General features: G+C 37.4%; 1 protein-coding gene across 2 annotated transcripts in view; it reads right to left on the bottom strand.

Moving 5' to 3' along the window:
* The window catches only part of LOC133610400 (adenosine kinase-like), a 310,119-nt gene that overhangs the window by 58,972 nt on the left and 224,590 nt on the right, over nucleotides 1-26,557 (bottom strand). For both annotated transcript variants that reach the window (XM_061966612.2, XM_061966613.2), the window contains exon 7: nucleotides 10,687-10,857. In XM_061966612.2, the coding sequence (XP_061822596.2) occupies nucleotides 10,687-10,857 (171 nt within the window). The remainder of the gene's footprint in view (nucleotides 1-10,686; nucleotides 10,858-26,557) is intronic.

Genomic DNA, 26,557 nt, shown 5'->3' with positions numbered 1-26,557 from the left:
TTGAGAACAGAATCAGAATCAGCTTTATTGTCATTACGCAGGGTAACGAGATTGAGGCCATTCCATACGGTGCAATGTGTGCATGCAAGGAAACAATGTGTAAGTATATAAAAATATAACAAATATAGAAGTGCAAAGAAAGGTGTGGCCCACAAATGTGACCCTGCACACTCTATACAGTGGGTGAAATGAATATATACATGAATATCTACATGAAAAAAAAACAGGAAGTGAACAAAAGTTTTAGCAACTGCTATATAAAAGAAAAGAGGTAGGATTAAATAAGCTCTGCTTCTTCCTACTCCTTTTCGAACATGTTGAATAGAGAAACTGGAAATTGTGATGTATCATTTTGTATGCATGCATGTTCCAAATAAACACCAACTCAATCACAGGCTCACTTGGGGCATCCCGATCTGATATCGATATCAGTCTGATATCAGTATTGGATGATATCGGCTTGCGAGTAAAATGTCTGATACAAGTAGTTTACTTCTAAATGTCCTTCAATAAACACACAAGATTGGCCTTTTCTTGTATTTTAGTGAAGTCATCTACTAAAAGGTAAAATGGTTGGCTATAGACTACTAGGAGATTTACACTAGAGATGTCCGATAATGGCTTTTCTGCCGATATCCGATATTGTCCAACTCTTAATTACCGATTCCGATATCAACCGATACCGATACATACAGTCGTGGAATTAACACATTATTATGTCTAAATTTGTTGTGATGCCCCGCTGGATGCATTAAACCAGTGGTTCTTAACCTTGTTGGAGGAACCGAACCCCACCAGTTTCATTTGCGCGTTCACCGAACCCTTCTTTAGTGAAAAATAAAATGTTTGTTTTTTTTCAAATTCAAGACAAAGTTATATGTTCTTGGTAACACTTTAGTATGTGGAACATATTCTAAGTAACAAAGACTTAATTTAGAGTTATTTGGACACTAGGGGAACATATTCTAAGTAATAAAGACTTAATTTAGAGTTATTTGGTTAGGGTTAGAGGGTTAGGGCCAGGGTTAGAGGGTTAGGGTTATAATAAGGCCATGCCGAATAAGGCATTAATAAGTACTTAATAATGACTAGTTAAGAGCCAATATGTTACTAATTTGCATGTTAATAAGCAACTAATTAACTGTGAATATGTTCCCCATACTAAAGTGTTACCATGTTTTTTTACTGGTGCACAAAATGAACCGTGCATGAACATCACTTTGTTCAAAGAACAAAACCAACACAGTGCATAAACTTACAACAAATTACACACCTGCAAACCAGTCAGCTGTTGCCGTATCCGTAATACGCCGATAGGGAGAAGTTTGTATTTACACGATGAGTCGGGTGTGTTTTGACCTCCGCCGAACCCCTGACGCCGACTCACCGAACCCCTAGGGTTCCATCGAACCCAGGTTAAGAACCACTGCATTAAACAATGTAACAAGGTTTTCCAAAATAAATCAACTCAAGTTATGGAAAAAAGTGCCAATATGGCACTGCCATATTTATTATTGAAGTCACAAAGTGCATTATTATTTTTAACATGCCTCAAAACAGCAGCTTGGAATTTGGGACATGCTCTGCCTGAGATAATCCTGACACCCACTACAACTATGGGAAGTACTATACTTTGACTTTCACAAAGTGCATTATTTTTTTTAAACATGCCTCAATACAACAGCTACAAAAACAATGAAGGCACATAGCTTCAGTCCAGAGTATACTAGAGTAATAAAGTAAACAATAACATAGTCCTCCTTTAGTGCAATACTGCCTGGCATACTGTATAACAGGAAATTATAATCTGGGCTCAATCTGAACAGCCGATATGGGCATCTACATCAACTATATGATTTGCCTGAGAAGCTGGACAGGACAAAAAATAAAAAATAAATAAATAAAAAATTACTTTTTGAAACCGATACCGATAATTTCCGATATTACATTTTAAAGCATTTATCGGCCGATAATATCGGCAGTCCGATATTATCGGACATCTCTAATTTACACCCAATAAGAAAAATTGTGGCACAATTCATTTATTTATGTAATTATTTGACAGGGACAGTACAATTAAACATAGCTACCCACAGGTAACCGATGTCAAAGTACATAGGACTTCTAGCCACAGGCTAATTTGCAACCCTTGTCCTTGGTTAGGCTTTTAAATAAAAGTTGAGAGAAGTGTAAAACACATACAAACGGATTAAGACAAAAATAAAAATACATTGAAAATAATTGGCCCCATTTGTCCATAGTACATTCAGTTCTAGTGCTCACACTTCTTATTTTCCTTAAACCACTTTCAGTTTTGTGGTACTAATAAGCAATAATACTGAGGTTATTGAGGGGAAAACTCTTAGTTAATGGCTTACTGGTTGTATAAAAGGCCATGCAGAATAAGGCATTAATAAGTACTAGGGTTGTGAATCTTTGGGTGTCCCACGATTCGATTCAATATCGATTCTTGGGGTCACGATTCGATTCAAAATCGATTTTTTTTTTCAATTCCACACGATTCTCGATTCGAAAATGATTTTATCCCGATTCAAAACAATCCTCTATTCATTCAATACACAGGATTTCAGCAGGATCTACCCCAGTCTGCTGACATGCAAGCAGAGTAGTAGATTTTTGTAAAAAGCTTTTATAATTGTAAAGGACAATGTTTTATCAACCGATTGCAATAATGTAAATTTGTTTTGACTATTAAATGAACCAAAAATATGACTTATTTTATCTTTGTGAAAATATTGGACAGTGTGTTGTCAAGCTTATGAGATGTGATGCAAGTGTAAGCCACTGTGATACTATTGTTCTTTTTATTTTTTTTAATAAATATCTAATGATAATGTCAATGAGGGATTTTTAATCACTGCTATGTTGAAATTGTAACTAATATTGATACTGTTGTTGATAATATTCATTTTTGTTTCACTACTTTTCGATTGTTCTGTGTCGTGTTTGTGTCTCCTCTCAATTGCAGTTCTGAGTGTGGCTGGGTCGGGTTTGGTTTTGGGATTGGATGGCATTGTTATGGTATTGCTGTGTATTGTTTTGTTGGATTGATTAATAAAAAAATAAAAAATAAAAATAAATAAAAAACATTTTTTAAAAATGAGAATCAATTCTGAATCGCACAATGTGAGAATCGCGATTCGAATTTGAATCGATTTTTTCCCCACACCCCTAATAAGTACTTAATAATGACTAACTAAGAGCCAATATGTTACTAATTTGCATGTTAATAAGCAACTAATTAATGGTGAATATGTTCCCCATACTAAAGTGTTACCAATTTAAAAAGCTTTTTTCAAATCTAATAATACTGCTCCAACATATTTATTACCCTTGTCCAAACTACATTTGAGCATCTCTGTGAAGTGGCACATTTTCTCTCTGGAATTTTCCCCCACGGGACAATGTCAACAGGTCCAAATGAAGGAACTACGACGTTTTTCCTTTCTCCCATAACGGCACGGAGACAAAAAACTTCAGGAAAAGCTTTGGCGTTGATTAGTGTTGGACATGTCGAAGATTAGCGGCAAGACTGACCGGATTGTGATTAAATGTCTTATGTAGTGCCAGAGCGTCCATCCCTCTGTAGACCTCGGTGGCCAAAAAAGGCCTCATTGACTTGCATTAAAAACACATGTTTGCTTTCACTCCCACTATTACTACATTATAAAAGTATTCTGAAATGATCACTTTTAGTGTGCACTTTTACAACAAGTAGAGATAATATACTGGTACATGAAGAAAATCATGTTCATTCAATAGCAGTTTTTGCATGTTTGTGTACATTTAACTCTGCATTGTTTAGGCTATAAATAATTATGAAATGTTGCATTCAAAGACAGTGGGAACAATGTTTTGTGCCTTTATAATGCGGCGCCATGTGTGCAAAGTGGACCTCCGCTTTCAAGTGACCAAATATAACATCGCCCTTGCCTGGCAGTCCATTACACACCTCTGGCGACGGCCATCTATCTACCCCACAAGGGCAGCGGTGGAGGTCTGCTGGTGTGTGGGCGGGTCCAAAAGGTTAAACAAGCGGCAACGCGTATAAATATCTGTACGCTGATAGCGATCGCTAAATGGACGAGCGTGGGGGTTTGCATAAAGGAGAGCTGAGCAGAGAGGCGTTCACCTCAGTCTGCGGGGACTAATGGAAGTGGCGGCGGCGGCGATGATGGCGGCGGCCTCGTGCCGGGGGAGTTAGTTATCAGCCTGATGGCCTTATCAGCACTAAAGGCCTCTATCACGCATCTCACCTCGGGCTTTAACACGGGGTCAGACCAGAATGGCGCTACACACACACCTGCTGTCGCTCTCAAGGAGCCACACTTATTATTAGCTCACTAAATTTTACATCCAGATACCAGTTATTTTCATATATTTGTTATTATTGTATACTTCAGTTCAATTTGATTTTACTTTACATAATAATAATTACTTTTCATTGATTTGTATTCATTATTATTATATTTGTTTTTTTCCTTTTCATTGGTATTTTAATCTCCTGCACTGTAAGAAATACTTCCATAAATTCTTAGTATTTGTTATGTATAATTTCATAAAAATTCAGCGTTGGTAAATCATTTATGAAAACTAATGAAAAATAAAAACACTTTTTTCTAAAAATAAAAAAATAATTACAGTAGTAAAAATTGCAACACTCCACAAATAAGGCGGCCAGGCTGAAAATTGTTTTTTTCTGCAAAATTTTTAAGAATTGAGGTTGAGGGGATAATTAATGACATTTTATTTTTTTTAAATAAATTTAAAAAAAACAACAACAAAGGAGTAAAAACTGCAAACCTCCACAAATCAGGCGGAAATTATTTTTTTCTCCAATATTTATGCATTATACATACATTATTCATAGTTTGTATTTATTATCAATACTTTTATAAGAATTTTGGGTTTGTAGATAATCTATGAATATTTATGTAAAATAAAGGACTGAGGTCGTAAAAACTGCAACACTAGAAATATGGTGGAAAATGCTCATAAAAAGTAATTTTTTTCTGATTTCTAAGAATTCAGGGTTGGGCGATAATTACTGAAAATTAATTAAAAGTAAAGACCCTTTTTTTTTTGTATAAAAAAAAAAAAAATTACAGTAGTAAAAATTGCAACACTCCACAAAAAAACATTTCTGCAATACTTTGAAGAATTGAGGGTTAGGGAATAATAAATGACATTTTATTTAAAAAATAAATAAAAAATTTAAAAACAACTGCATACCTCCACAAATCAGGCGGAAATGATAAAAAAAAATAGTTTTTTGTCTAATATTTATGAGAATAATTACTCGCATTATACAATTACATTTATAGTTTGTATTTATTATCAATACTTTCATAAGAATTTTTGGTTCGTAGATAATCTATGAATATTAATGTAAAATAAAGGATTTAGGTCGTAAAAACTGCAACACCTAAGAATTCAGGGTTAGTCGATAACAGAAATTCCTAAAAATAAGGGTTCTTTCTGCATTATTTACAAGAATTCAGGGTCAGTGGCTCATTTTTTAAAATTATGAAAAAGAAATACTTTTTTAAAAATTATTATTATAAAATAATTAGTAGTAAAAATTGCAACACTCCACAAATAATGCGGCCAGGCCGAACATTTTTTTTTTCTGCAATATTTTTAAGAATTGAGGGTTAGGGGATAATTAATGCAATTTTATTTTAAAATAGAAACATTAAAAAAACAAACAAAGGAGTAAAAACTGCAAACCTCCACAAATCAGGCGGAAATGTAAAAAAAAGTGTTTTTCCTCCAATATTTATGAGAAGAAATACTTCCATTATACAATTACATTCATAGTTTGTATTTATTATCAATACCTTTATAAGAATTTTGGTTTTGTGGATAATTTTATGAATATTTATGTAAAATAAAGAACTTAGGTCGTAAAAACTGCAAGGCTCTAGAAAAATGGTGAAATTTGTTTTAAATAAATAATAATACATTTCCGATTTCTAAGGATTCAGGGTTAGTCGATAATTACTGAAAATTAATTAAAAATAAAGAAACATTAAAGAAATAATAATTATAGTAAAGTTAAAAAGTTAAAGTACCAATGATTGTCACACACACACACACTAGGTGTGGCGAGATTATTCTCTGCATTTGACCCATCACCCTTGATCACCCCCTGGGAGGTGAGGGGAGCAGTGGGCAGCAGCGGTGGCCGCGCCCGGGAATCATTTTGGTGATTTAACCCCCAATTCCAACCCTTGATGCTGAGTGCCAAGCAGGGAGGTAATGGGTCCCATTTTTATAGTCTTTGGTATGATAGTAGTACGAATTCAAACGCTCCGCAAATATGGTCAAAATGCAGATTTTTTTTAACGGAATTATTAAAATAAGAGTAAATTAAGAAACATTCTCCACAAAACAAATAATTAAAATAGTAAAAATTGCAACACGATGGCAGAAATTCCTAAAAATAAGGGTTTTTCTGCATTATTTACAAGAATAATGCAGAAATAAAACAAATAATTACAATAGTAAAAATTGTGGGTGGTCAGAGGCTTTAAATGTCCATGAGGAAGGAGCTTTTTTTTTTAAACTTAATGACAAAATAAGAACCCGGGACTTCAAACATATTTTAAGATGTATAGTGAAGCCTGCTTGTGAAAAAACTCATATAGCTATGGGCGGGGGTCAGAGGCTTTATCATGTCCATGAGGAAGGAGTTTTTTGTTTTGTTTTTTTACTTAATGACAAAATTAGAACCCGGGACTTCAAACATATTTTAAGATGTGTAGTGAAGCCTGCTTGTGAAAAAGCTTATCCAGCTGTGGGCGGGGGTCAGAGGCTTTATCATGTCCACGATGAAGGAGTTTTTTTTTTTTTTTACTTAATGACAAAATGAGAACCCGGGACTTCAAACATATTTTAAGATGTGTAGCGAAGCCTGCTTGTGAAAAAGCAATCTAGCTATAGGCGGGGGTCAGAGGCTTTATCGTGTCCATGAGGAAGGACTTTTTGGTTTAGTTTTTTTACTTAATGACAAAATGAGAATACGGGACTTCAAACATATTTTAAGATGTGTAGTGAAGCCTGCTTGTGAAAAAGCTCATCTAGCTATGGGCAGGGGTCAGAAGCTTTATCATGTCCATGGTTAAGGAACGTTTTTTTTTTTTTTACTTGATGACAAATGACAACCCGGGACTGCAAACTTATTTTAAGATGTGTAGTGAAGCCTGCTTGTTTTCGCTCATCCAACTGTGGGCGGGGGTCAGAGGCTTTATCATGTCCATGAGGAAGGAGTTTTATTTTTATTTTTTTAACTTAATGACAAAATGAGAACCCGGGACTTCAACCATATTTTAAGATGTGTAGTGAAGCCTGCTTGTGAAAAAGCTCATCTTGCTATGGGCTTTATCATGTCCATGAGAAAGGAGTTTTTTTTTTTAACTGAATGACAAAATGAGAACCCAGGGCTTCAAACATATTTTAAGATGTGTAGTGAAGCCTGCTTGTGAAAAAGCTCATCTCGCTATGAGCGGGGGTCAGAAACGTTATCATGTCCATGAGGAAGGAGTTTTTTTTTTGTTTTTTTTTACTTAATAACAAAATGAGAACCCGGGACTTCAAACATATTTTAAGATGTGTAGTGAAGCCTGCTTGTGAAAAAGCTCATCCAGCTATGGGCGGGGGTCAGAGGCTTTATCAATTCCATGTAGAAGGTGTTTTTAAAAAATGTAATGTCAAAATGAGAACCCGGGACTTCAAACATATTTTGAGATGTGTAGTGAAGCCTGCATGTGAAAAAGCTCATTTACCTATGGGCGGGGGGTCAGAGGCTTTATCATGTCCGTGAGGAAGGAGTTTTTTTGTTTTTTTTAACTTAATGACAAAATGAGAACCCGGGACTTCAAACATATTTTAAAATGTGTAGTGAAGCCTGCTTGTAAAAAAGCTAATCTAGCTATGGGCGGGGTTCAGAGGCTTTATCACTTCCATGTAGAAGGAGGTTTTTTTAAATTTAATGACAAAATGAGAACCCGGGACTTCAAACATATTTTAAGATGTGTAGTGAAGCCTCCTTGTGAAACAGCTCATCTAGCTATAGGCGGTGGTCCGAGGCTTTATCATGTCCATGAGGAAGGATTTTTAAAAAAAATTTTTTTTTACTTAATGACAAAATTAGAACCCGGGACTTCAAACATATTTTAAGATGTGTAGTGAAGCCTGCTTGTGAATAAGCTTACCCAACTGTGGGCGGGGGTCAGAGGCTTTATCATGTCCATGATGAAGGAGGTTTTTTTTAATTTTATTTTTTTACTTAATGACAAAATGAGAACCCGAGACTTCAAACATATTTTAAGATGTGTAGCGAAGCCTGCTTGTGAAAAAGCTAATCTAGCTATGGGCGGGGGTCAGAGGCTTTATCATGTCCATGTTGAAGGATAGTTTTTTTAATTTAATGACAAAATGAGAACCCGGGACTTCAAACATATTTTGAGATGTGTAGTGAAGCCTGCATGTGAAAAAGCTCAATTAGCTATGGCCGGGGGTCAGAGGCGTTATGTCCGTGAGGAAGGAGTTTTTTTGTTTTTTTTAACTTAATGACAAAATGAGAACCCGGGACTTCAAACATATTTTAAAATGTGTAGTGAAGCCTGCTTGTAAAAAAGCTAATCTAGCTATGGGCGGGGTTCAGAGGCTTTATCACTTCCATGTAGAAGGAGTTTTTTTTAAATTTAATGACAAAATGAGAACCCGGGACTTCAAACATATTTCAAGATGTGTAGTGAAGCCTCCTTGTGAAACAGCTCATTTAGCTATAGGCGGTGGTCCGAGGCTTTATCATGTCCATGAGGAAGGATTTTTTTAATTTTTTTTTTTTTTACTTAATGACAAAATTAGAACCCGGGACTTCAAACATATTTTAAGATGTGTAGTGAAGCCTGCTTGTGAAAAAGCTTACCCAACTGTGGGCGGGGGTCAGAGGCTTTATCATGTCCATGATGAAGGAGGTTTTTTTTAATTTTATTTTTTTACTTAATGACAAAATGAGAACCCGAGACTTCAAACATATTTTAAGATGTGTAGCGAAGCCTGCTTGTGAAAAAGCTAATCTAGCTATGGGCGGGGGTCAGAGGCTTTATCATGTCCATGTTGAAGGATAGTTTTTTTAATTTAATGACAAAATGAGAACCCGGGACTTCAAACATATTTTAAGATGTGTAGTGAAGCCTGTTTGTGGAAAAAGCTCAATTAGCTATGGCCGGGGGTCAGAGGCGTTATGTCCATGAGGAAGGAGATTTTTTTTTTTTTTTTTTACTTAATAACAAAATGAGATCCCGGGTCTTCAAACACATTTTAAGATGTGTAGCGAAGCCTGCTTGTGAAAAAGATAATCTAGCTATGAGCGGGTGTCAGAAGCTTTATCATGTCCATGAGGAAGAAGGTTTTTTTTGTTGTTTTTTTAACTTAATGACAAAATGAGAACCCGGGACTTCAAACATATTTTAAGATGTGTAGTGAAGCCTGCTTGTGAAAAAGCTATTCTAGCTATGAGCGGGGGTCAGAAGCTATATCATGTCCATGAAGAAGGAGTTTACATTTGTTTGTTTTGTTAACTTAATGACAAAATGAGAACCAGGGACTTCAAACATATTTCAAAATGTGTAGTGAAGCCTGATTGTGAAAAAGCTCATCCAGCTATGGGCTGGGGTCATGTCCATGAGGAAAGAGTTTTTTTTAATTGTTTTTATTTTTTTTTAACTTCATAACAAAATGAGAACCCGGGACTTCAAACATATTTTAAGATGTGTAGCAAAGCCTGCTTGTGAAAAAGCGAATCTAGCTATTAGTGGGAGTCAAAAGCTTTATCATGTACATGAGGAAGGAGGGTTTTTTTGTTGTTTTTTTAACTTAATGACAAAATGAGAACCCGGGACTTCAAACAAATTTTAAGATGTGTAGTGAAGCCTGACATTTTTGCAAAGGGATTATCCTTCAACGTTCAGACAAGAAACTCGTAATGATGATCTGGAGGTATTTCGAGGCAAAAAAAAGCACAAAGGTGCATGTTTTGAGCCCGCGGTGGCGTCGACACTGCGATCTGCGTCAGATTCCCACAGAGCACACACAGATATGCTGCATTAAGAAAGATTAAAAGGCATCCGCCGGGGAGATTAATCCAGTAATGATCATCACGTTGTCTTAAATACCACAATCCAGACTCAACAATCCCTTCTGCCCTTTGTGTGCTTTATCTCCTACGCTCCAGAGAGCACGTAAGGCAAATGGCGGCTAATTTTATGGGCAAATCTATTGCTACTGTGAGCGTTTTTTTTCTTCTTTTCTCCCCTCCTTTCCAGGAGGTAATCATGTCTCTCATTGGGGGCCGTATTAACTACCGCCATTAAAGAAGAGAAGGAGACGAGACATACCGCCCTGGATTCCGTGTCAGGTAGTCAAATAGGACGACGCGGGAGGAGTCAATTAAGCCGCCCTCCCGGGTTATCGCTCGACATGTCAGCCAATTAAATGAGGCGGAAATGTGGTTCGATTCCCACCGCCGCCACCTTCATCCTGGCAGGGGGAAGAGTGACACCGGCGGTATCCTCGCCGGAGCGAAGAGACGCCGCGCTTACACAATTGGTGTCGACGGGAGTTTTAGCGTAATTACCGAGTGGAACTCTTACTCACCGTCTCGTTACCGAACAGGATGTCCACGTAGGGCATGACCTGCATCAGGCCCTCGCTGAAGAACTGGCAGATGAAGGGCGCCGACAGGTTCATGCAGAAGATTTTGTTGCTTTCCGAGGCGTGCTTGGCCACCTTGAGGATAGACTCCACGGACACGGTGAGGAAGAAGCCCTGGGAACCACACAAGAATGCATTTCCGTTAACAAAAATAATGTGCAGCGTTACAGAATTGGTATACAAACCCCAAAACAAGTGAAGTTGGCACGTTGTGTAAATGGTAAATAAAAACAGAATACAATGAGTTGCAAATACTTTTCAACTTATATTCAATTGAATAGACTGCAAAGACAAGATATTTAATGTTCAAACTGAGAAACTTCTTTTTTTTTGGGCAAATAATCATTAACTTAGAATTTAATAGCAGCAACACATTGCAAAAAAGTTGGCACAGGGGCATGTTCACCACTGTGTTACATGGCCTTTCCTTTTAACAACACTCAGTAAACGTTTGGGAACTGAGGAGACCAATTTTTGAAGCTTTCCAGGTGGAATTATTTCCCATTCTTGCTTGATGTACAACTTAAGTTGTGGAATTTTAGGCTTCATAATGTGCCACACATTTCGTTTTGGACAATTCCATGCTCCCAACCTTGTGGGAACAGTTTGGAGAAGACCCTTTCCTCTTCCAACATGACTGTGCACCAGTTCACAAAGTAAGGTCCATAAAGACATGGATGACAGAGTCTGGTGTGGATGAACTTGACTGGCCTGCACAGAGTCCTGACCTGAACTAGATAGAACACCTTTGGGATGCATTAGAACGGAGACTAAGAGCCAGGCCTTCTCCACCAACATCAGTGTGTGACCTCACCAATGCGCTTTTGGAAGAATGGTGGAAAATTCCTATAAACACACTCTGCAACCTTGTGGACAGCCTTCCCAGAAGAGTTGAAGCTGTAATAGCTGCAAAAGGTGGACCCACATCATATTGAACCCTATGGGTTAGGAATGGGATGGCACTTCAAGTTCATATGTGAGTCAAGGCAGGTGGCCAAATACTTTTGGCAATGTAGTGTAGAATACTGTAAACCGCAACAGGTAAGTGTAAAAAAAACCCCAACAACATTATGATTTGTACATTTTCAGAATGTGCTTGTTCTACAAACCCCGTTTGTGGGAAATTGTGTTAGATGTAAATATAAACGGAATACAATGATTTGCAAATCATTTTCAACCCATATTCAGTTGAATATGCTACAAAGACAACATATTTGATGTTCAAACTGATAAACATTAGAACTTTAGAATTTGATGCCAGCAACACGTGACAAAGAAGTTGGGAAAGGTGGCAATAAATACTGATAAAGTTGAGGAATGCTCATCAAACACTTATTTGGAACATCCCACAGGTGTGCAGGCTAATTGAGAACAGGTGGGTGCCATGATTGGGTATAAAAGTAGATTCCATGAAATGCTCAGTCATTCACAAACAAGGATGGGGCGAGGGTCACCACTTTGTCAACAAATGCGAGAGCAAATTGTTGAACAGTTTAAGAAAAACCTTTCTCAACCAGCTATTGCAAGGAATTTAGGGATTTCACCATCTACGGTCCGTAATATCATCAAAGGGTTCAGAGAATCTGGAGAAATCACTGCACGTAAGCAGCTAAGCCCGTGACCTTCGATCCCTCAGGCTGTACTGCATCGACAAGCGACATCAGTGTGTAAAGGATATCACCACATGGGCTCAGGAACACTTCAGAAACCCACTGTCAGTAACTACAGTTGGTCGCTACATCTGCAAGTGCAAGTTAAAACTCTCTTATGCAAGGCGACAACCGTTTATCAACAACACCCAGAAACGCCGTCGGCTTCGCTGGGCCTGAGCTCATCTAAGATGGACTGATACAAAAAGTGGATAAGTGTTCTGTGGTCTGTTGGAGTCCACATTTCAAATTGTTTTTGGAAACTGTGGACGTCGTGTCCTCCGGACCAAAGAGGAAAAGAACCATCTGGATTGTTATAGGCGCAAAGTTGAAAAGCCAGCATCTGTGATGGTATGGGGGTGTATTAGTGGCCAAGACATGGGTAACTTACACATCTGTGAAGGCGCCAATAATGCTAAAAGGTACATACAGGTTTTGGAGCAACATATGTTGCCATCCAAGCAATGTTACCATGGACGCCCCTGCTTATTTCAGCAAGACAATGCCAAGCCACGTGTTACATCAACGTGGCTTCATAGTAAAAGAGTGCGGGTACTAGACTGGCCTGCCTGTAGTCCAGACCTGTCTCCCATTGAAAATATGTGGCGCATTATGAAGCCTAAAATACCACAACGGAGACCCCGGACTGTTGAACAACTTAAGCTGTACATCAAGCAAGAATGGGAAAGAATTCCACCTGAGAAGCTTAAAAAATGTGTCTCCTCAGTTCCCAAACGTTTACTGAGTGTTGTTAAAAGGAAAGGCCATGTAACACAGTGGTTAATTGTTATTTGCAAAAAAAAAAAAAGGTTTATGAGTTTGAACATCAAATATCTTGTCTTTATAGTGCATTCAACTGAATGTGGGTTGAAAAGGATTTGCAAATCATTGTATTCCGTTTATATTTACATCTAACACAATTTCCCAACTCATATGGAAACGGGGTTTGTATTTTTAAACAAAGAAAACAAGCTGAAATTGTCTTTATTTTTAAGTTATCATGCCGTGATTTTACCAGTCCGGCCCTCTATGGAGTAGATTTTTCCCTCATCTAAAATGAGTTTGACACCCCCGGGCTAGATTGCGGACAACACACCTCTACTAGACTATCGCGGGACATCCTATTGAAAACTGTAGGACCATTTAAGCTGCTAATTTGTGGGGTTGGAAGACACTCTTAAGGGTGTTTTCAGAGCACATGGCAACAAAGAAAGGGGGGAAAAAAACATCAACCGGCGTGGCCGAGCTCCAAGGGCCGCAGGAAACAACATGAACGTATCCGATGATAGCGCCAACAAAAGTCTGGTCTGGACTCTCCTTACTTGGAAACAAGAGAGGCAGGTCAGCTCTTTGTGTCAATGAATACAAATCAGGTAAGAAAACACCTTTGGGCTTTTCAAGGTGGAAAGCCGACACGGGGGCACACAGAAAGGCTCCTCCTTTGATACTGATCTCCTGGACCTCCTTTTCCAGCACCAAGCTGTCCGTCAAAAAAAAAAGCCAGCGCGGCACAAAGAGAAAAGTTTGAGCTGAGCGACACATTTAATCTGGCTGGGAATCTTCTCATTAAAGCGTGATGACATTAGCTGAAAAGCGAGCAGTCAATAAAATGTCAGACAAGCAGTAAGGCGACACTTTCTCCAGGTTGAGGAGGCGCTGGTGTCTAAGGGACGTCTTCCCCGAACTGGTGACACGTCTCTTTTACTCCGTGCCAACACGTCAAACGGTGGAGAGAGATCGTCTTCTCCGACACGGGTGCTTGAAAATAAACTGTCACTTTTAGCGCCGCGTTAGCGCTGATCAAAGCCCCGGCGGGCTCCGTCCAACATCCCGAAGACGCTGGTGAACTTTTAACATTGCAACTCTGCGGCTGCGAGCCGCTTCCTGCTGCCAGAAGCATGACGCAACATTTCCCAGAAGTCAAGGGACTGTCTGGTGATTACTTGGATTGCTTTTTATTTGGTTTCACTGCGCAGGGTGGTGGTTTCCCCTCATAACTGTCGGGAGGAGTGATCGCATCAACAATGGGAGACATCTGTGACGCTCGTGCATGAGCGAGTCAATTATTTCAAGTCAAACCTATTATTTATATCTGCAATCATCAATAACTAGCAAGAGGATCAATGGTGTTGATGATGTTGTAAATTTATCTTGCACCTGCTTGAGCAAGCATACTGTTATCTTTGGTTGAGTGGATTATTTTCAGTTTGCTGTTAATTTATATTAAAAAAAAGTGGCGGTAATTATTAAAAACTGGAAGGACGAGTAATCACATTGACATTACAACACATCTATTATGCCCGTTCATTCGCTAACGTAAAGCAAAATTTGCGGATTATTTCAAGTCAAACCTATTATTTATATCTGCTATCATCAATAACTAGCGAGAGGATCCATGGTGTTGATGATGTTGTATGTTTATCTTGCACCTGCTTGAGCAAGCATACCGCGATCTTTGGTTTAGTGGATTATTTTGAGTTTGCTGTTAATTTCTATGCAACAAAGTGGCGGTAATTATTAATAACTGGGAGGACGAGTAATCGCATTGACAATACAAAACATCTATTTTGTCTGTTCATTAGCTAACGCGAAGCAAAATTTGTGGATGATTTCAGGTCAAACCTATTATTTATACCTGCTATCATCAATAACTAGCGAGAGGATCAATATTGTTGATGTTGCACATTTATCTTGCACCTGCTTGAGCAAGCATACCGCGATCTTTGGTTTAGTGGATTATTTTGAGTTTGCTGTTAATTTCTATTCAACAAAGTGGCGGTAAATATTAACAACTGAGAGGACGAGTAATCGTATTGACAATACAACACATCTATGTTACCAGGTTCATTAACGTAAAGCAAAATTTGTGTATTATTTCAAGTCAAACCTATTATTTATATCTGCTATCATCAATAACTAGCGAGAGGATCAATGGTGTTGATGATGTTGCACATTTATCTTGCACCTGATTGAGCAAGCATACCACGATCTTTGGTTGAGTGGATTATTTTCAGTTTGCTGTTAATTTCTATTCAAAAAAGTGGCGGTAATTATTAATAACTGGGAGGACGAGTAATCACATTGACAATACAACACATCTATTATGCCCGTTCATTCGCTAACGTGAAGAAAAATTTGTGGATTATTTCAGGTCAAACCTATTATTTATACCTGCTATCATCAATAACTAGCGAGAGGATCAATGGTGTTGATGATGTTGTACATTTATCTTGCACCTACAATACAACACATCTATGTTGCCCGTTCATCAGCTAACGTAAAGCAAAATGTGTGGATTATTTCAAGTCAAACCTATTATTTATATCTGCTATCATCAATAACTAGCGAGAGGATCAATGGTGTTGATGATGTTGCACGTTTATCTTGCACCTGATTGAGCAAGCATACTGTTATCTTTGGTTGAGTGGATTATTTTCAGTTTGCTGTTAATTTATATTAAAAAAAGTGGCGGTAATTATTAAAAACTGGGAGGACGAGTAATCGCATTGACAATACAACACATCTGTGTTGCCCGTTCATTAGCTAACGTAAAGCAACATTTGTGGATTATTTCAAGTCAAACCTATTATTTATATCTGCTATCATCAATAACTAGCGAGAGGATCAATGGTGTTGATGATGTTGCACATTTATCTTGCACCTGCTTGAGCAAGCATACCGCGATCTTTGGTTTAGTGGATTATTTTGAGTTTGCTGTTAATTTCTATTCAACAAAGTGGCGGTAAATATTAACAACTGAGAGGACGAGTAATCGTATTGACAATACAACACATCTATGTTACCAGGTTCATTAACGTAAAGCAAAATTTGTGTATTATTTCAAGTCAAACCTATTATTTATATCTGCTATCATCAATAACTAGCGAGAGGATCAATGGTGTTGATGATGTTGCACATTTATCTTGCACCTGATTGAGCAAGCATACCACGATCTTTGGTTGAGTGGATTATTTTCAGTTTGCTGTTAATTTCTATTCAAAAAAGTGGCGGTAATTATTAATAACTGGGAGGACGAGTAATCACATTGACAATACAACACATCTATTATGCCCGTTCATTCGCTAACGTGAAGAAAAATTTGTGGATTATTTCAGGTCAAACCTATTATTTATACCTGCTATCATCAATAACTAGCGAGAGGATCAATGGTGTTGATGATGTTGTACATTTATCTTGCACCTACAATACAACACATCTATGTTGCCCGTTCATCAGCTAACGTAAAGCAAAATGTGTGGATTATTTCAAGTCAAACCTATTATTTATATCTGCTATCATCAATAACTAGCGAGAGGATCAATGGTGTTGATGATGTTGCACGTTTATCTTGCACCTGATTGAGCAAGCATACTGTTATCTTTGGTTGAGTGGATTATTTTCAGTTTGCTGTTAATTTATATTAAAAAAAGTGGCGGTAATTATTAAAAACTGGGAGGACAAGTAATCGCATTGACAATACAACACATCTGTGTTGCCCGTTCATTAGCTAACGTAAAGCAACATTTGTGGATTATTTCAAGTCAAACCTATTATTTATATCTGCTATCATCAATAACTAGCGAGAGGATCAATGGTGTTGATGATGTTGCACGTTTATCTTGCACCTGATTGAGCAAGCATACTGTTATCTTTGGTTGAGTGGATTATTTTCAGTTTGCTGTTAATTTATATTAAAAAAAAGTGGCGGTAATTATTAAAAACTGGAAGGACGAGTAATCACATTGACAATACAACACATCTATAATGCCCGTTCATTCGCTAACGTAAAGCAAAATTTGCGGATTATTTCAAGTCAAACCTATTATTTATATCTGCTATCATCAATAACTAGCGAGAGGATCAATGGTGTTGATGATGTTGTACGTTTATCTTGCACATGCTTGAGCAAGCATACCGCAATCTTTGGTTGAGTGGATTATTTTCAGTTTGCTGTTAATTTATATTAAAAAAAAGTGGCGGTAATTATTAATAACTGGGAGGACGAGTAATCACATTGACATTACAACACATCTATTATGCCCGTTCATTCGCTAACGTAAAGCAAAATGTGTGGATTATTTCAAGTCACACCTATTATTTATATCTGCTATCATCAATAACTAGCGAGAGGATCCATGGTGTTGATGATGTTGTATGTTTATCTTGCACCTGCTTGAGCAAGCATACCGCGATCTTTGGTTTAGTGGATTATTTTGAGTTTGCTGTTAATTTCTATTCAACAAAGTGGCGGTAATTATTAATAACTGGGAGGACGAGTAATCGCATTGACAATACAAAACATCTATGTTGCCTGTTCATTAGCTAACGTGAAGCAAAATTTGTGCATTATTTCAGGTCAAACGTATTATTTATACCTGCTATCATCAATAACTAGCGAGAGGATCAATGGTGTTGCTGATGTTGTACGTTTATCTTGCACCTACAATACAACACATCTATGTTTTGCCCGTTCATTAGCTAACGTAAAGCAAAATGTGTGGATTATTTCAAGTCAAACCTATTATTTACATCTGCTATCATCAATAACTAGCGAGAGGATCAATGGTGTTGATGATGTTGCACGTTTATCTTGCACCTGCTTGAGCAAGCATACTGTTATCTTTGGTTGAGTGGATTATTTTCAGTTTGCTGTTAATTTATATTAAAAAAAAGTGGCGGTAATTATTAATAACTGGGAGGATGAGTAATCACATTGACAATACAACACATCTATTATGCCCGTTCATTCGCCAACGTAAAGCAAAATTTGTGGATTATTTCAAGTCAAACCTATTATTTATATCTGCTATCATCAATAACTAGCGAGAGGATCAATGGTGTTGATGATGTTGTACGTTTATCTTGCACATGCTTGAGCAAGCATACCGCAATCTTTGGTTGAGTGGATTATTTTCAGTTTGCTGTTAATTTATATTAAAAAAAAGTGGCGGTAATTATTAATAACTGGGAGGACGAGTAATCACATTGACATTACAACACATCTATTATGCCCGTTCATTCGCTAACGTAAAGCAAAATGTGTGGATTATTTCAAGTCACACCTATTATTTATATCTGCTATCATCAATAACTAGCGAGAGGATCCATGGTGTTGATGATGTTGTATGTTTATCTTGCACCTGCTTGAGCAAGCATACCGCGATCTTTGGTTTAGTGGATTATTTTGAGTTTGCTGTTAATTTCTATTCAACAAAGTGGCGGTAATTATTAATAACTGGGAGGACGAGTAATCGCATTGACAATACAAAACATCTATGTTGCCTGTTCATTAGCTAACGTGAAGCAAAATTTGTGCATTATTTCAGGTCAAACCTATTATTTATACCTGCTATCATCAATAACTAGCGAGAGGATCAATGGTGTTGCTGATGTTGTACGTTTATCTTGCACCTACAATACAACACATCTATGTTGCCCGTTCATTAGCTAACGTAAAGCAAAATGTGTGGATTATTTCAAGTCAAACCTATTATTTACATCTGCTATCATCAATAACTAGCGAGAGGATCAATGGTGTTGATGATGTTGCACGTTTATCTTGCACCTGCTTGAGCAAGCATACTGTTATCTTTGGTTGAGTGGATTATTTTCAGTTTGCTGTTAATTTATATTAAAAAAAAGTGGCGGTAATTATTAATAACTGGGAGGATGAGTAATCACATTGACAATACAACACATCTATTATGCCCGTTCATTCGCCAACGTAAAGCAAAATTTGCGGATTATTTCAAGTCAAACCTATTATTTATATCTGCTATCATCAATAACTAGCGAGAGGATCCATGGTGTTGATGATGTTGTACGTTTATCTTGCACATGCTTGAGCCTACCGGGATCTTTGGTTGAGTGGATTATTTTAGTTTGCTGTTAATTTCTATTCAAAAAAGTGGCGGTAATTATTAATAACTGGGAGGACGAGTAATCACATTGACAATACAACACATCTTTTATGCCCGTTCATTCGCTAACGTGAAGAAAAATTTGTGGATTATTTCAGGTCAAACCTATTATTTATACCTGCTATCATCAACAACTAGCGAGAGGATCAATGGTGTTGATGATGTTGTACATTTATCTTGCACCTACAATACAACACATCTATGCTGCCCGTTCATCAGCTAACGTAAAGCAAAATGTGTGGATTATTTCAAGTCAAACCTATTATTTATATCTGCCATCATCAATAACTAGCGAGAGGATCAATGGTGTTGATGATGTTGCACGTTTATCTTGCACCTGCTTGAGCAAGCATACTGTTATCTTTGGTTGAGTGGATTATTTTCAGTTTGCTGTTAATTTATATTTTAAAAAAGTGGCGGTAATCATTAATAACTGGGAGGACGAGTAATCGCATTGACAATACAACACATCTATGTTACCAGGTTCATAAACGTAAAGCAAAATTTGTGGATTATTTCAAGTCAAACCTATTATTTATATCTGCTATCATCAATAACTAGCGAGAGGATCAATGGTGTTGCACATTTATCTTGCACCTGATTGAGCAAACATACCGTGATCTTTGGTTGAGTGGATTACTTTGAGTTTGCTTTTAAATTCTATTCAGCAAAATGGTGGTAATTATTAATAACTGGGAGGACGAGTAAGCACTCTGACTATACAACACATCTATGTTGCCTGTTCATTAGCTAACGTAAAGCAAAATTTGTGGATTATTTCAAGTCAAACCTATTATTTATATCTGCTATCATCAATAACTAGCGAGAGGATCAATGGTGTTAATGACGTATGTTTATCTTGCACTTGCTTGAGCAAGCATTTCGCGATCTTTGGTTGAGTGGATTATTTTGAGTTTGCTGTTAATTTCTATTCAACAAAGTGGCGATCATTTTTAATAACTGGGAGGACGAGTAATCCCATTGGTATTATACAGTATATAGTGTTATTTTGTCTATGCGATAGCTCCTCCCACCAGCCAATCATGATTCTTACCACCTTTTATAATACAAATAAAGTGCAAACTCAAAATAATTCACAAAGCTCACAGTACGCTCATTAATGCACAGGCAAAGTAGATGTCATATAGTTAATGTGATTGCTCCTCCCACCAGTTACTAATAAAAAGAGGACACTTTACATCTTAGAAATCAACAGAATGACCTAAAATAATTGTTTTGTGTCATATATAGTGTTATTTTGTCTATGCAATAGCTCCTCCCACCAGCCAATCATGATTATTGCCACCTTTTACAAAATAAATAATAGGCGTTTATCTTGCACCTCCTTGAGCAAGCATACCGCGATCTTTGGTTGAGTGGATTATTTTCAGTTTGCTGTTAATTTATTTTCAACAAAGTGGCGGTAATTATTAATAACTGGGAGGACGAATAATTACATTGACAATACAACACATCTATGTTGCCCGTTCATTAGCTAACGTAAAGCAAAATGTGTGGATTATTTCAAGTCAAACCTAATATTTATATCTGCTATCATCAATAACTAGCGAGAGGATCAATGGTGTTGATGATGTTGTATGTTTATCTTGCACCTGCTTGAGCAAGCATACCGCGATCTTTGGTTAAGTGGATTATTTTGAGTTTGCTGTTAATTTCTATTCAACAAAGTGGCGGTAATTATTAATAACTGGGAGGACGAGTAATCGCATTGACAATACAACACATCTACAGTACACCTTCTTATTCAATGTGTTTTCTTTATTTTCATGACTATTTACATTGTAGATTGTCACTGAAGGCATCAAAACTATGAATGAACACGGGGAGTTATGTACTTAACAAAAAAGGTGAAATAACTGATGACATGTTTTATCATTTATATTTCTTCAAAATAGCCACCCTTTGCTCTGATTACGGCTTTGCTCACTCTTGGCATTCTCTCGATGAGCTTCAAGCACACCTGTGAAGTGAAAACCATTTCAGGTAACTACCTCTTGAAGCTCATGGAGAAAATGCCAAGAGTATGCAGTATGGCAATTATTAATTAACTTGCAAGAGGAGGGTTCGCATTGGTTATATGACATGTCTACATTGTTTGGTTTTATTTCTAACTATAATTCAATAATAAAACATAATAATTATCAATTGCTAGCAAATTACTTGGGCTTTGACTTGTGGTATTATTTTGAGTCTTACTAGCTATTTCCAATATGCAAAGTGGGAGTTTCGTTAACAACTGGTCGGAGGAGCGATTGCATTGACGATATTATGTCTATGTTGTTCGTGCATGAGCGAACGTGCTTTGATTTTTGGGATAATTTGGAGTATTTATGTTTGTTTGTCATGCAAGGTGGTAATTTAATACACACAACCATATACACCATAATTTACTGGCGGGAGGAGGGATTGCACTGATGATATGACGTCGATGTTGCTCGCACATGAACGAGCGTACAGTGGACTTTGATTTTGTGCATTATTTTGAGTATTTCAGTTTGTTTCTGTTATACAAAGTGGTTATGTAATATAAACAAATTATATATATGCATATACACACACACACACACACACACACATATATATATATACATATATACACTAGTGTATACACAATTATTACCTGGTGTGCGGGGCGATTGCATTGACAATATTTTTTTTTTTTAATTATTATTTAGAGTACCGGGTATTTGTTTATTTCTGTGATGCAAGTTGGCAATATAATAATAAACAAATATGTACAAGATTATTATCTGGGGGAGGAGCAATTTCATTGATGGTCTCGAGCGAATGTACTGTGGGCTTTGATTTTGTGAGTTTTTATGTTTGTTTCTGTTTTGCAAGGTGGTAATGTAATAATAAACAAATATATACACGATCATGTCCTGGCGGAAAGAGCAATTCCATTGACGATATGTTGATGTTGCTTGTGCGTGAGCGATTGTACAGAGTGCTTTGATTTTGTAGATTATTTTGAGTATTTTGTTTTGTTTCTATTATGCAAGATATATATATATATATATATATATACATATATATATATATATACATACACACAGTATATATATGTATATATATATATATATATTTACACATACATACACACACTGTACATATATACATTATATATACCGGTATACTGTATATATATATACACACAGTATATATATGTATATATATATATATATTTACACATACATACACACACTGTACATATATACATTATATATATACTGTATATATATATATATACACACACACACATATACACACACACTAGTACACCTAAATATACATATATATACATATATATATATATACACATATATATATATATATGTATATATATATATATATATATACATATATATATATACATACACATATATATTTATACATGTATATATATATGTACATATGTACAGTATATAAATAGATAAAAAACCCAAAACCAGTGAAGTTGGCACGTTGTGTAAATGGTAAATAAAAACAGAATACAATGAATTGCAAATTCTTTTCAACCTATATTCAATTGAATAGACTGCAAAGACAATATATTTAATGTTCGAACTGAGAAACTTAATTTTTTTGCCAAATAATCATTAACTTAGAATTTAATGACAGCAACACATTGCAAATCAGTTGACACGGGGGCATTTTTTACCACTGTGTTACATGGTTTTTCCTTTTAACAACACTCAGTAAACGTTTCGGCGTTTCTGGGTGTTGTTGATGAATGGCTTTGGCTTGGCATAGCAGAGTTTTAACTTGTACTTACAGATGTAATAGACAAACTGTAGTTACTGACAGTGGTTTTCTGAAGTATTCCTGAGCCCATGTGGTGATATCCTTTACACAATGGTGTCACTTTTTGATGCAGTACTGCCTGAGGGATGGAAGGTCTGTAATATCATCGCTTACGTGCAGTGATTTCTCCAGATTCTCTGAACCTTTTGATGATATTACGGACCCTAGACGGTGAAATCCCTAAATTCCTTGCAATAGCTGGTTGAGAAATGTTGTTCTTAAACTGTTCGACAATCTTCTCACGCATTTGTTCCCAAAGTGGTGACCCTCGCCCCGTCCTTGTTTGTGAATGACTGAGCATTTCATGGAAGCTGCTTTTATACCCAATCGTGGCACCCACCTGTTCCCAATTAGCCTGTTCACCTGTGGGACGTTCCAAACAAGTGTTTGATGAGCATTCCTCAACTTTCTCAGTCTTTTTTTGAAACATGTTGCAGGCGTCAAATTCCAAATGAGCTAATATTTGCAAAAAATAACGTTTTCCAGTTCGAACCTTAAATATCTTGTCTTTGCAGTCGACCATCGGGCATCAGAGCCAGAACAAACAGACTCAGAGACAGCTTCTTTCCCAGAGCTGTCACCATTAACTTATAATAATAATTCACCCCTATACAATATCCTACCCTAATACCCTACTGTGCAATATTACCCTTCGAGTGCAATACGTCCGACACTGATTGTTATTTATTACTCCGGTACTCATGTCTTGTTCTGTATATTGTACAGTATTTTCTATTTCTATAGTGTTTTGTATATTGTACAGGATTGCTTATTATTTGCATTGGATAGTACCGTATTTTTCGGAGTATAAGTCGCACCTGCCGAAAATGCATAATAAAGAAGGAAAAAAACATATATAAATCACACTGGAGCCCGGCCAAACTATGAAAAAAAACTGCGACTTATAGTCAGAAAAATACGGTAGTCTGTTTATTTCAATTGTTAGTTTTTTCTTTATTACCTGTTGTGTAATTTAATTTATTTTTACCCCATATTTGTTCCCACTACCGCACCTTAAGTTGGAGTCCTTAATCTCGTTATATGCAAATATAGTGACAATTAAATCCATTCTATTCTATTCTACTCAATTGAATATAGGTTGAAAAGGATTTGCAAATTATTGTATTCTGTTTTTATTTACCATTTACACAACTGGTTTTGTACACAGACACATAAGAACTTTCTTTGTTCAGCTCACATGCACGTTTGTCTTCATTTGTGACCTCACTCATGCTGCGTGTGACCCCAACCACCCCCGTCCACACCCGCCAATTACGTGTTGGTGTAACACTAAATCTCGAGGAGTCATGTTGACACACATGACAATTTAAGAAGTCCTTCTCCAATTTCACACCGAGTCAGAATTTATGGTCGGGCATCCTTTAAGGCAGCCGGCTGCTGCGTGGACTTTGACAGCCTTCACACAATATTGTGAAGAACGCTCCTTCGCCTTCTCCTGCTGCTGAAATGCAATCTGGCAGATGGGAGACGACTTCACCCACCTTCTTCTTTCTTTTTTTTTTTTCTTCCTGCCAGTGCATTTCAAGGTGGGCGAGGGGAGAAATGTGCATCAAATTAACTCTTTTTGCCTCCGAGCCGGTCGCCCTTGTCTCCTCAAGCAATCAGCGCTTTGTTATTTCAGCCTCCCAGGCGAAACCTAACTGGATACGATGGCTGGGCCAATTACCTGTACTTTTCCAGGCCGCTGCGCCAGCTTTCAGCGTAGTGGCCGCGAACACTGGACCACTGTCTCACTCCTCGTCTGAGTGCTTCCACTCCAAAAGTTCATGTCCATCGATTGGCACCTTTAGGGAATGTTCACTTCTTGGCTTCAGTGCCGCCTCACTGTGTATTATCTTACAGGGGCCTGATCTCGGAGTAAGGGGGACTAAGTCCACTTCGGATGGAGTCGGCCTGTCAGAGCTCTGCTTCCCAGTCTCGGGTGTTAAAACTAGAGATGTCCGATAATGGCTTTTTTGCCGATATTGTCCAACTCTTAATTACCGATACCGATATATACAGTCGTGGAATTAACACATTATTATGCCTAATTTTGTTGTGATGCCCCGCTGGATGCATTAATCAATGTAACAAGGTTTTCCAAAATAAATCAACTCAAGTTATGGGAAAAAAAATGCCAACATGGCACTGCCATATTTATTATTGAAGTCACAAAGTGCATTTTTTTTTTTTAACATGCCTCAGAACAGCAGCTTGGAATTTGGGATATGCTCTCCCTTAGAGAGCATGAGGAGGTTGAGGTGGGCGGGGTTGAGGTGGGGGCACTAGGGATTGCGGGGGGTGTATATTGTAGCGTTCCGGAAGAGTTAGTGCTGCAAGGGGTTCTGGGTATTTGTTCTGTTGTGTTTGTGTTGTGTTACGGTGCGGATGTTCTCCCGAAATGTGTTTGTCATTCTTTGTTTGGTGTGGGTTCACAGTGTGACGCATATTTGTAACAGTGTTAAAGTTGTTTATACGACCACCCTCAGTGTGACCTGTATGGCTTTTGACCAAGTATGCCTTGCATTCTCTTGTGTGTGTGAAAAGCCGTAGATATTATGTGACTGGGCCGGCACGCAAAGGCAGTGCCTTTAAGGTTTATTGGCGCTCTGTACTTCTCCCTACGTCCGTGTACACGGCGGCGTTTTAAAAAGTCATAAATTTTACTTTTTGAAACAGATACCGATAATTTTGAAACCGATACCGATAATTTCCGATATTACATTTTAAAGCAGTGGTTCTTAATCTGGGTTTGATCGGTGTGTAATTTGTTGTGAGTTTATGCACTGTGTTGGTTTTTGGTATTTGAACAAGGTGATGTTCATGCACGGTTCATTTTGTGCACCAGTAATAAAACATGGTAACACTTTAGTATGGGGAACATATTCACCATTAATTAGTTGCTTATTAACATGCAAATTAGTAACATATTGGCTCTTAACTAATCATTATTAAGTACTTATTAATGCCTTATTCGGCATGGCCTTATTATAACCCTAACCCTCTAACCCTGACCCTAACCAAATAACTCTAAATTAAGTCTTTATTACTTAGAATATGTTCTATGGTGGTCAGACCACAGAACACGTTTCCACTCTGCATCAGTCCATCTTAGATGAGCTCAGGCCCAGCAAAGCCGGCAGCGTTTCTGGGTGTTGTTGATAAATGGCTTTGGCTTTGCATAGTAGAGTTTTAACTTGCACTTACAGATATAGCGACCAACAGTAGTTACTGACAGTGGTTTTCTGAAGTGTTCCTGAGCACATGTGGTGATATCCTTTACACACTGATGTCGCTTTTTGACGCAGTACCGCCTGAGGGATCGAAGGTCATGGGCATTCAATGTTGGTTTTCGGCCTTGCCGCTTACGTGCAGTGATTTCTCCAGATTCTCTGAACCTTTTGATGATTTTTTTGAATG

The sequence above is a fragment of the Nerophis lumbriciformis genome, linkage group LG11, assembly GCF_033978685.3.
Source record: "Nerophis lumbriciformis linkage group LG11, RoL_Nlum_v2.1, whole genome shotgun sequence".
In the NCBI taxonomy this organism is placed as follows: domain Eukaryota; kingdom Metazoa; phylum Chordata; class Actinopteri; order Syngnathiformes; family Syngnathidae; genus Nerophis; species Nerophis lumbriciformis.
Note: the sequence above shows the minus strand (reverse complement) of the source record. Positions and strands in the feature narration are given on the sequence as shown.